At 45.7% G+C, this 11,229-nt stretch overlaps 1 protein-coding gene across 1 annotated transcript; it reads left to right on the top strand.

Annotated features, from left to right (window-relative positions):
• The first annotated feature begins 2,664 nt into the window (after nucleotides 1–2,664).
• LOC311329220 (uncharacterized protein) lies at nucleotides 2,665–10,766 on the top strand. The gene is made up of 7 exons (XM_084463092.1): nucleotides 2,665–2,676; nucleotides 2,981–3,019; nucleotides 7,546–7,605; nucleotides 7,950–8,090; nucleotides 9,486–9,718; nucleotides 9,831–9,990; nucleotides 10,570–10,766. The coding sequence occupies exons 3-7, from the start codon at nucleotides 7,581–7,583 to the stop codon at nucleotides 10,692–10,694; spliced, it is 684 nt and encodes a 227-aa protein (XP_084319218.1). The 5' UTR covers nucleotides 2,665–2,676; nucleotides 2,981–3,019; nucleotides 7,546–7,580; the 3' UTR covers nucleotides 10,695–10,766.
• The last annotated feature ends 463 nt before the right edge of the window (nucleotides 10,767–11,229 follow it).

Below are 11,229 nucleotides of genomic sequence, written 5' to 3'. Positions count from 1 at the left end.
CATAGGTTTCGAGCCAATCCGAGCAATTTTTATTTTAATATGTAAACCTATTGCGGTTGTACACCGACCTATAGCGGCGGTACACGCCACATTTCTCCAAAGTGGTGGGGGCTAGGAGGCTATAAAGCGGGGGTCCTCAAGTACCAAAGAGTGGCATTAACATACTCTGAGATCAGCCTCCTACTCCCAACCAATCATGAGAAACAGCCGCGTACAGACGCCACAGGTCGGTGTACAACAGCAATAGGTTTACATGGTGAGTGTACGGGTCAATATCTCCAGAGTAAAAGGTCATAGCCTCTCCCAACCACCAACTCATCCCACTAATTCCTAGGATAGCTTTCAAATGAGACCATCCGTGAAGCTCTACGACGTTCCGTTAATTTTTCGATACATGTCAATGCATTGTCTATGCGGTGCTTTTTGGTTAGGTTAGGGTTAGGTTGGCAATATCTCCAAAGTGTCTTGGGGTAGGAGGTTGATATGGCAGTAGGTTCATGTCTCCATGGAGTACTGTTACTGTGCAGAGGGTTGAGTTGATTCAAGCAATTTTAATTTTATCATGTAAACCTATTGCGGTTGTACACCGACCTATGGCGGCGGTACACGCCACATTTCTCCAAAGTGGTGGGGGCTAGGAGGCTATAAAGCGGGGGTCCTCAAGTACCAAAGGGTGGCATGAACATACTCTGAGATCAGCCTCCTACTCCCAACCAATCATGAGGAACAGCCGCGTACAGCCGCCACAGGTCGGTGTACAACAGCAATAGGTTTACATGGTGAGTGTACAGGTCAATATCTCCAAAGATTCTTGGTCTAGGAGGCTGATATTGCAGTATGTTCATGTCTCCACGGTGTACTGTTACTGTGCATAGGTTTCGAGCCAATCCGAGCAATTTTTATTTTAACATGTAAACCTATTGCGGTTGTACACCGACCTATAGCGGCGGTACACGCCACATTTCTCCAAAGTGGTGGGGGCTAGGAGGCTATAAAGCGGGGGTCCTCAAGTACCAAAGGGTGGCATGAACATACTCTGAGATCAGCCTCCTACTCCCAACCAATCATGAGAAACAGCCGCGTACAGCCGCCACAGGTCGGTGTACAACAGCAATAGGTTTACATGGTGAGTGTACGGGTCAATATATCCAGAGTGAAAGGTCATAGCCTCTCCCAACCACCACCTCATCCCACTAATTCCTAGGATAGCTTTCAAATGAGACCATCCGTGAAGCTCTACGACGTTCCGTTAATTTTTCGATACATGTCAATGCATTGTCTATGCGGTGCTTTTTGGTTAGGTTAGGGTTAGGTTGGCAATATCTCCAAAGTGTCTTGGGGTAGGAGGTTGATATGGCAGTAGATTCATGTCTCCATGGAGTACTGTTACTGTGCAGAGGGTTGAGTTGATTCAAGCAATTTTAATTTTATCATGTAAACCTATTGCGGTTGTACACCGACCTATGGCGGCGGTACACGCCACATTTCTCCAAAGTGGTGGGGGCTAGGAGGCTATAAAGCGGGGGTCCTCAAGTACCAAAGGGTGGCATGAACATACTCTGAGATCAGCCTCCTACTCCCAACCAATCATGAGAAACAGCCGCGTACAGCCGCCACAGGTCGGTGTACAACAGCAATAGGTTTACATGGTGAGTGTACAGGTCAATATCTCCAAAGATTCTTGGTCTAGGAGGCTGATATTGCAGTATGTTCATGTCTCCATGGTGTACTGTTACTGTGCATAGGTTTCGAGCCAATCCGAGCAATTTTTATTTTAACATGTAAACCTATTGCGGTTGTACACCGACCTATAGCGGCGGTACACGCCACATTTCTCCAAAGTGGTGGGGGCTAGGAGGCTATAAAGCGGGGGTCCTCAAGTACCAAAGGGTGGCATGAACATACTCTGAGATCAGCCTCCTACTCCCAACCAATCATGAGAAACAGCCGCGTACAGCCGCCACAGGTCGGTGTACAACAGCAATAGGTTTACATGGTGAGTGTACGGGTCAATATCTCCAAAGATTCTTGGTCTAGGAGGCTGATATTGCAGTATGTTCATGTCTCCATGGTGTACTGTTACTGTGCATAGGTTTCGAGCCAATCCGAGCAATTTAAAGTTTATCATGTAAACCTATTGCGGTTGTACACCGACCTATGGCACCGGTACACGCCACATTTCTCCAAAGTGGTGGGGGCTAGGAGGCTATAAAGCGGGGGTCCTCAAGTACCAAAGGGTGGCATGAACATACTCTGAGATCAGCCTCCTACTCCCAACCAATCATGAGAAACAGCCGCGTACATCTGCCACAGGTCGGTGTACAACAGCAATACCCAGATAGCAAAAGACATTGATTCAACGTTGGATTTTGGTCAAATTGGTTCTTTTTGGTTGAGGTTGAAAGATCTATGTTAATTCAATGTTTTATTACAGATACCATTTCAACGATTGAAAAAGTGTTGTTGAATCAATTTAATATAGATGTTGGTTTTTCAATGTTGAAATGCCCTACAATGAATTGACATTGTTTCAATGTGTGGTGCTCCCTCCACCTTGCGCAGCTCGCGAGACCAACCAGATCTCACGGGACTTGAGGTCCCCAAACTTTTGCATTTAATGTTCCAACGGCCATTTATTTTCCCCATACGAAGAGGAGTCAAAGAAATCACAAATCCGTAAGAAATCTCTACCATCCTTCAGAAATGACATCAAATTTGGTCTGATACAGTCAAGATAAAGCATTATATGGAATATTTGGGTAAAATTGTGCATAGATGACTTTGTTGTGCGTTTTTGGTCAGCTAACAGTGGTATCCTCTAACCAGCCTTCTTGGTTGCTAACTTGGCTTTAGCTAGTAAAGTTAAAGCTTCATATAGGATATTTAGATACAATTGTTGCATAGATATATATGCTGATATATATTTTTACTGTTGGTTTATGCATCATTTTTTATTCTGCTTTGTTTCCTCTAATTTCAGGATTTTACTACAAGTCAAGGGGATTCACTACAAGGCCAAGTAATATAATTAGCACCACCTCTCTTTACCTCTTTTAATCAGCATCAGCCCAGCACCAGGTCAGTCCAGCCCCAGCTCAGCTCAGGTCAGCCCAACCCCAGCTCAGGTCAGCCCAGCCCCAACCTAGACCCAGCTCAGGTCAGCCCAGCCCAGCCCTAACCTAGCCCCAGCTCAGGTCAGCCCAGCCCCAACCTAGCCCTAGCCCCAGCTCAGCTCAGCTCAGGTCAGCCCAGCCGCAACCCAGCCCCAGCTCAGGTCAGCCCAGCCCCAGCTCAGGTCAGCCCAGCCCCAGCTCAGGTCAGCCCAGCCCCAGCTCAGGTCAGCCCAGCCCCAGCTCAGGTCAGTCCAGTCCAGTCCAGTCCAGTCCAGCCCTGCATAGCTCATATGCAGTAGCATACTGGCAGCCCAGGTCAGCCCAGTCCAGCTGAGGTCAGCCCAGCCCAGGTCAGCCCAGCCCAGTACTTCCCCGGTCAGCCCAGTACAGCCCAGGTCAGCCCAGCCCAGGTCAGTCCAGCAATTTGTTAGCGACCTGAAAAAAAATGTACTGGCTAGTGGCGTTGTTCATAATGGTAAGAGATTGAAAGTACTGGTTTCCTCATTTGTGTGTGATGCTCCAGCCAGAGCCTTCGTTAAGAATGTCAAGTCACATAATGGCTATTCAGGATGCGACAAGTGTGATCAATACGGTCTGTGGAGGAAGAAAATGACTTATCCTGAAACAAATGTCAGGCTCAGGACAGACTCGAGTTATTGTGATATGACTGATGAGGAACATCACTTGAAACAAACACTCAGTCCTTTAACAGGAACAGTAAAGATGGTTTCTTCATTTCCAATTGATTATATGCACCTCTGTTGTCTTGGGGTGATGAGAAAACAGTTGAATATGTGGTTAAAGGGCAATCTAGCCACTAGGCTTCCTTCACAAACTGTTAACAGTATATCAAGCAAACTGCGGGGGTTACATTCCCACACCCCTTGTGAATTCAATCGCAAGCCAAGAGGTTTGAATGAGCTGGATCGTTGGAAAGCTACAGAGCTCCGATCCTTCATATTGTACTGGGGCCCTGTAGTTCTGAAGGATTGTCTTCCCAGTGAGCTTTATGACAACTTCATGTTGTTTTCAGTGGCCATGTATTTGTTTTTGTCTCCTGGAATTTCTGGCCAAAAATGGTTGAATTTGCGCATAGATTGATGATTTCCTTTGTGGAACACTTTGGACAGTTATATGGCAGGGATGAGATTGTGTTCAGTGTACACCAGCTTATACATTTAGCCGATGAATACAAGCAATTTGGACCTTTAGATAATGTTTCAGGATTCCCTTTTGAGAATTATCTTGGCCAAATAAAGCATATTTTACGCAAGCCACACCAACCTCTACAACAGGTGGTCAAAAGGTTGTCAGAACAGCCACATTTTGAGGTTCCATTATCAACAGATGAACCAGTCTTACAGAACATTCATACTGATGGTCCACTCCCCCAATATTTCAGTGTTGCTGTACAGTACACAAAGGTCTCCAGTAGTCGTTTTAGCTTGTCTACAAAGCAGGGGGATAATTGTATTGAGGTGGGAGATTCTATTGCAGTAGTGCAGAATATAGTCCAGGCAGAAGATACAGACTATGTGATGTACAAAAGGTTCAGACACCAAGAATCATATTACACATATCCCTGTGAGTCCTCATGCATAGGTACATACAAGGTTAGAGAGTTGCGTGACAATATTGGGGTTGGTAAACTTGGTTGTATCAAACGTAAATGTGTTCTGTATCCAGAGTCAGAGGGAAATGGCCTCATCGCTATTCCAATAGCTCATATGCAGTAGCATGCCGGCGGCCCAGCCCAGTAAAGTCCAGCCAAGCCCAGTCAGTCCAGCCAAGCCCAGTCAGTCCAGTGAAGCCCAGTCAGTCCAGCCAAGCCCAGTCAGTCCAGCCAAGCCCAGTCAGTCCAGCCCAGCCCAGTCAGTCCAGTGAAGCCCAGTCAGTCCAGCCAAGCCCAGTCAGTCCAGCCAAGCCCAGTCAGTCCAGTGAAGCCCAGTCAGTCCAGCCCAGTCAGTCCAGCCAAGCCCAGTCAGTCCAGTGAAGCCCAGTCAGTCCAGTCCAGCCAAGCCCAGTCCACGTCAAGCCCAGCTCAGCCCAGCCCAGCGAGTTAATGACATTTGATGAGCAGTTTTTTTGGTTATTTTGATTTTGTATACAGAATGGAAAGTGAGGTGGTGCTTTGGGCTGTTGCACTATTTCCAAATGGCGGAGCTGCAACAGTTCTTGCCAGCTGGTTCAATCCAAAAGAAGGTACATTGTTATGGCCCCCCAGAAACATAAATTATTCGAAGGCCCTTAAGGAACATATGACGCCCCATAAAGGATGGACCACATATGAGAATGTCCGGCTCTTGATGACTTGTGGTAAGTAGTCATTGCATTACTATTGTCTGATGTGAATTGTTCCATATCTAGGCTTGTCAATTCAATTTGTGACAATGACTACTTATTAAGAAATGTCATACTGTTATTTTCTGCTTGTTCTTTTACAGACTCATTTGAAAAGGCCAAACGAAATGAAGAAAAGTATGTGAATACTGGATGTCCAACCACTGATCTGGACTCGGAGGACGAAGCAGATGCACGTGGGAAAAGAAGAGTAAGGTACAGTTGAATTCCTCAACCAAATGTGTTTAATGTATTGGTTAATTAGCCTACACCTATACGCTTTGTGGTGAGTGTCCACCCTGAGATTAGGAGGTCAGGTTCGATATCCGGCCTGATTTTAACTCAATAGACACCTTATCAGACAACGTCACACTGATAAGAACCAGTATGCGTGCACAGGCTGGAACCAAAAGAACCCAACCGCTCACAAGATGCAATGGAAAAGTGGTCACAGCACCCCCAGTGTAGAGGAAGAAGGCTTAGGATGTTTACTTTGATTGTTCCCTCCTGAAATATATAATCCTTGGTTTCTGTTGTGTGTAAACAATAAGTTAAAAATAAGTTCAAACCCCGCCTCCAGTCGCTGTCAATAGCCGGTACATACGGAGGGAGCGCTTCACTTCACCATGGCACCAGAGTCTGCTTGCTTTCCCAGTTCCGTGCGTGATGGTTTTGTGTGCAGAGAACGGCCGAGAATAGCAGACCTACAAGCTCACAACAGTCGCATCCACGGTGTGTTGTGAGCTTGTACATCGTCGATTCTCGGCGCGCAACACCATTGTGCAGCACCTGTCCAGTCAACATACAGGAGGAGGTTGAATGAACTGAAACCAGCTCTCCCTAAAACAGGCTTGGGGATCTGTTGGGACATGCATGCAACCGGCACTTGCGCGTCCAATCTCAATGTTTTTAAACCAATAATTGGTCTATTCTTCCCTGCTTGGCACTCAGACTCAAGGGTTGGATTGGATGTCAGTCCTGTGTTAGACTAGTGTCATGTCTGTGTACTTGAACATCAAGCTGCCTCATTCTACAGAAACAGGCCATGAGCTCCTGACATGGGCTCCTTATTTCAATTGCTGGGAATGTTGAATGTTTATTTTTTTATTTTCCAGGCCAAATCCTGTGTACATGGATGAGGAGCAAGAAACAGGCAGTGTCAAGAGAATGTGTCAAGCCACCTGATGTCCATTTTCCAGGAACAGTGGTGACACCTATCAGTTATGGCACTAACTGCTACACCTACTGTAGCCTACATATTGTCATGTATAATTCCACTTGTTACTACAGTGCTGCCAGAATCCAGCCAGTACCCCTCAGCACCAACCCCAAAGGCAAGCAGTGGTATGTCATAACTAATTAAATGGCAGAAACAAAATGTAATTGCATGTGAGCTTTAATTTACAAGCATTTAGTTCCTCCGTCAAAAACATCAGTCATGTGATATGTGTTCAAAAGCATCCATTATTCATGTCTTTTGTTCCCTTTTAGCCTCTGGAGGAAGCAACTCGGAGGACGTTCCGTCATTTGGCCAGGCTAATAATGGTAAGGGGACCACTTCACACTACTACCTCCGGATTGACAGTATGTAAATGTCCATTGTCCGAGTTACAGCATTCATAGTTCATGTTTTGTATTCTCTCATTGTAGGCTTATGTGGAAGCTACTTGGCCGAGTTGGGGTCAGTGGACCTCTGTAATGATGGTAAGTAGACCAATGGTTTAAGTCAGCGTACACTCATGTACTGTAGCTGCCATATGACCAACGTTTCAGTCTGTCCGCCAACTCTTTTATTCTTTTATAGTGTTTGTGTAGTTGACCAGCACCTCCTAATGACAGGTGTGTGTTGCAACTTGCAACCCTCGTTATTAAGTAGACCAATAGGCTATTATGTGGACTTTTTATGTTAGGTGGTAAACTATTATTTTAATTACTCACTCAGTATTCAAGTGTGTTCATCCCACAGGCCTCCTTTATCTAAAGTTGGAAAGTAACCCTATGGAGCTAGGTACAATTGCCATATGGTGCTCATGGATAACAACTTTGATAGTGTTCATTTGCCTTATTTTGTTATTTCTGTCTATTTCTCTAGGAACGCCAAAATGTAACGCCAGCCCCTACTACGCTATGCCATCAGAGCAAGCAAGGAATGGTATGTATTTCTCATCTTAATGTTGCTCAGTGGCCTTGTGGTAAGTGTCCGCCCTAAGATTGGGAGGTTGTGAGTTTGATCCCTGACATACCTGTCATACCAAAGAATTAAAAAAAAAAAAAGGTACCCGATATCTCCCTGCTTGGCACTCAGTATCAAGGGTTGGATTGGGGTAAGTCCCTGCGACATACTAGCCTCATGTCCAGGGGGTGTACTTGTCCATCAAGCTGCCTCACGCTATGGAAACATGATATAGGCTCCTGCTCTATGGGCCACTAGGCTCGAGAAGCATTGGTTCTCATGACTTGCTTATAAACAATTAATAATGGAGTCTTATCTTTTAGACGGCGGTGCCAGCTATGCACACGGCTTCAGCTCACCGGGCCTGACTCAACTGACCCCTCGCCCCCCACCCCACCCCCCTTCAGCTCCAGAAACACCACTGGGAAGGTTATATGGAGGGGAATCAAGCCAAGTGTTGAAAGGCAAGTACCTTTTTCTGAGCAGGCTCTTAACCTTACTGATGCCCTCTGAACTGAGAAACCTATCCCTTGTGACTTTCCCATCTTTGTCATGTTTCTTTTGGAGTTTAGGCTTAAAATTTAAGCACTTAAAGGTGGGGTAAGTAGTTTGACGTCAACAAGGCCTCCGATTGGTCATCTTTTCCAAAAGAACCCGCCCCTCCCTCCTGTCAATCATGATGTAGTCCCTCCCTCCATACATGACTGGTAGGTGTGGCGAGATAGAGGCCCTGATTGGTCAATACATTCGGGAGCGGTGCATTCTTTGAATCCAAAACACAGAGGCAGCGGTAAACACGGAGATCCAAGTTTATTCTCAGAGCACTTCTGTTACTGATAGCTGAAAGGATATTATGCCAATTTTACCAAATAAAGCCAAAAGCAAACTACCTATCTCACCTCTGAACCTGCACTACGTAACTTTTTTGTGATTATATTGTTATTTTGTCCAAGCTGTATGGTGTTTTGAAACTCTAAGGATCCTGTATTCATGGAATGAGCAACACAGCTAAACATGTTGGCATTTTGCCAAAATCCCCTGTTGGTATAGGAATGGAGGGAGGGGGGATAGGAGGGAGGAGAGGACGGGAGGGAAGAACGGAGGGGGAGGGGAGGGAGGGAGGACAGAAGGGAGGAGAGGAGGAGAGGACAGGAGGGAAGAACGGATTGGACAGGAGGGAGGGAGGACAGGAGAGGACAGGAGGGAGGGAGGACAGGAGGGAGGGAGGACAGGAGAGGACAGGAGGGAGGATAGGAGGGAAGAACGGAAGGACAAGGGGGAGGGAGGACAGGAGAGGACAGGAGGGAGGATAGGAGGGAAGAACGGATGGACAAGGGGGAGGGAGGACAGGAGAGGACAGGAGGGAGGATAGGAGGGAAGAACGGATGGACAAGGGGGAGGGAGGGAGGACAGTAGGGAGGAGAGGAGGGAAGGAGGACGGGGGGAGAATAGGAGGGAGGGAAGGAAGACAGGAGGGAGGGAAGGAGGGACAGGGAGGGAGGAGAGGGATGGAGGATAAGAGGGAGAGGAGGGAGGACAGGAGAGAGGGAGAGGAGTAGTGAGGGAGAGGAAGGGATTTTGGCAAATTCTTTGGGGGCGCTACCCACACGTTTAGCTGTGTTGCTCATTCCACAAATGCACAATCCTTACAAGTTGTACCTCGTTGTAAAGGTGACTAAAAATGCTTTCCAACGGTATAAAATACAACACCAATTGCTATTACTAAAGGGGAGAAATGATTGACTGAAATAATGTTTCCGAACTTTTTTGAAGAGCTTACATATAACTTACACAAATGGTGTAAATGGTGAATCTATCCTTGAAATTTAATGTAAAACCAATTCTTTTTTTCCCCCAAGACATTGCTGCCATGAGAAACACAAAGATTCTTACGGAGCTATGTATGGAGGTGAAGCAGATCTCACGTGACATTCAGTTTATAAAGACTGAGATTGCTAAACTGAATATTCATGGAGCTGGACCAGTGTCACCGAGAGAAGACAACTTCCCCATCGTGCTGCCACTCACCAACGAGGAGCAGTTTGATGAGGCTGAAGCTGCTCTGAGGGAGGAAGCAGTCCGTCGAAAGATGGTGAACAACTTAAAATTCATTACATTTGTAATTATTTATAAATGAGTAGATACTCTGTGCATTTACATAGTACTCTGTAGCACACTAACCATTTTCTCTCTAATCTGTTAAGATTACGCGCCTGGCATTAGTTGGAGGGACCAACTCTGAAAACATGATCCGACGAATGCTATCCGCTGCCATGACAAACACTCTAGCCTGCATTTTTAACTGGGTGGGAAAGGGAGAGAAGAGGGCCTTCAAGGACACACTGATGCAGGACTGCATGTTTGGTGAGCCTGCACCTCAAAATACTAGTATTAGTACTTTACTCCTCTGAGACACAGAGAGTAGACAGAATTGAGTATTAGGGCCCATTCATACTCTACATATTCATACTCTACGCATATTCTACATAAGCGCAAGCAATGCAAGCTTCGCAAGGCTACGCAAGACTTCCTTGCGTGTGTAATGCCGAAATTTGTCACTTGATGCAAGCACAAATGCAATTCCTTGTGTTTCCGATAGGGATGCTAAACTTTCACCATGGTTTTCGCCGTATAGACCTATTTGCCCCCCCTGCTGGACTGGTGATATATTACATCTGACAATACACACAAGCTCAGAGTCGTATTGGAGCTTACGCTCATAACGTAGCTTGCGTTGCTTACGTGAGTATGAATCAGGCCTTGGTGTGAATCAATTATATGAAGATAGGCTTGAGGGTGGGTTGATGGGTGAATTGCTCAATTAAGGCCGCCTGAAAATCTAGTACACTAAACAGTACACACTGGAACGCATCCACTGCAGCTTTCTTCTCCCTATTATTATAATTAAAAATAACTAAATTGTAACTTCTTTTTTTTTTTCAGTTGCTGCTCGTCAATTTGACCGCAGGCTGACGGAATTGACTTACAGGGATGGAGTGCAGAAGTGGCTGCGTTACGCACCAGAGAGGAATGGCGGGGTACGACGGAAAGAGAAGTCTAAGAGTTAAAAGGACTAGGTATAATTCCTTCAGATTAAGTTCATACCTGTTGATCTGTGATTTAGCTGCTCTCTCCCGTCCTTTCACACTTTCTACTGTTTCGAGTGGGTTTGTTATTTTTTGTTCATGTCGTCTTATTCTGCACGACGGCCTTTCTGAGTATGACAACCCTGTTTGCAGATGCCAGGTTTTTGTGTCCCCTGGAGTTTCAGGAAATGTTTTGTGTGAATGTTGTGTGCTTAAGTGTACAAACGATGTACAATGTTCATATAATTGAAACAAAGTACTGTAATAAATAACTGAATGAGTAATGGGCTCTTTTTTTGTTCATAGAGCATTGTATAAGATATCTTGGTCGGTTCCCTGTAGTGTCTCAGATGTAGTAGCAGGATGTACGTGCCATATACAAGCGCAAGCTACTTGTGACTATAGAAAGAAAGAAACTGGGTATGGAAAGCACGAGATTGGAAATGGAATATAAGCGGCACTAATAAAGGTCAAGCTAGAGATGAGAAAGCTGAAACAGGATGAAAGTAAATTCGAA

The sequence above is a fragment of the Borostomias antarcticus genome (genome assembly GCF_949987555.1).
Source record: "Borostomias antarcticus genome assembly, contig: scaffold_49, whole genome shotgun sequence".
Taxonomy (NCBI): Eukaryota; Metazoa; Chordata; class Actinopteri; order Stomiiformes; family Stomiidae; genus Borostomias; species Borostomias antarcticus.
This window is presented reverse-complemented; position numbering and strand designations above follow the sequence as displayed.

Bases quoted from the DNA above. Each gene is read 5' to 3' on its own strand.
- LOC311329220 (XM_084463092.1), top strand. From the start codon at position 7,581: ATGCCATCAGAGCAAGCAAGGAATG. The intron at 8,091-9,485 runs GCAAGTACCTTT...TTTTCCCCCAAG, and splicing joins ATCAAGCCAAGTGTTGAAAG to ACATTGCTGCCATGAGAAAC. The intron at 9,991-10,569 runs GTGAGCCTGCAC...TTTTTTTTTCAG, and splicing joins GATGCAGGACTGCATGTTTG to TTGCTGCTCGTCAATTTGAC.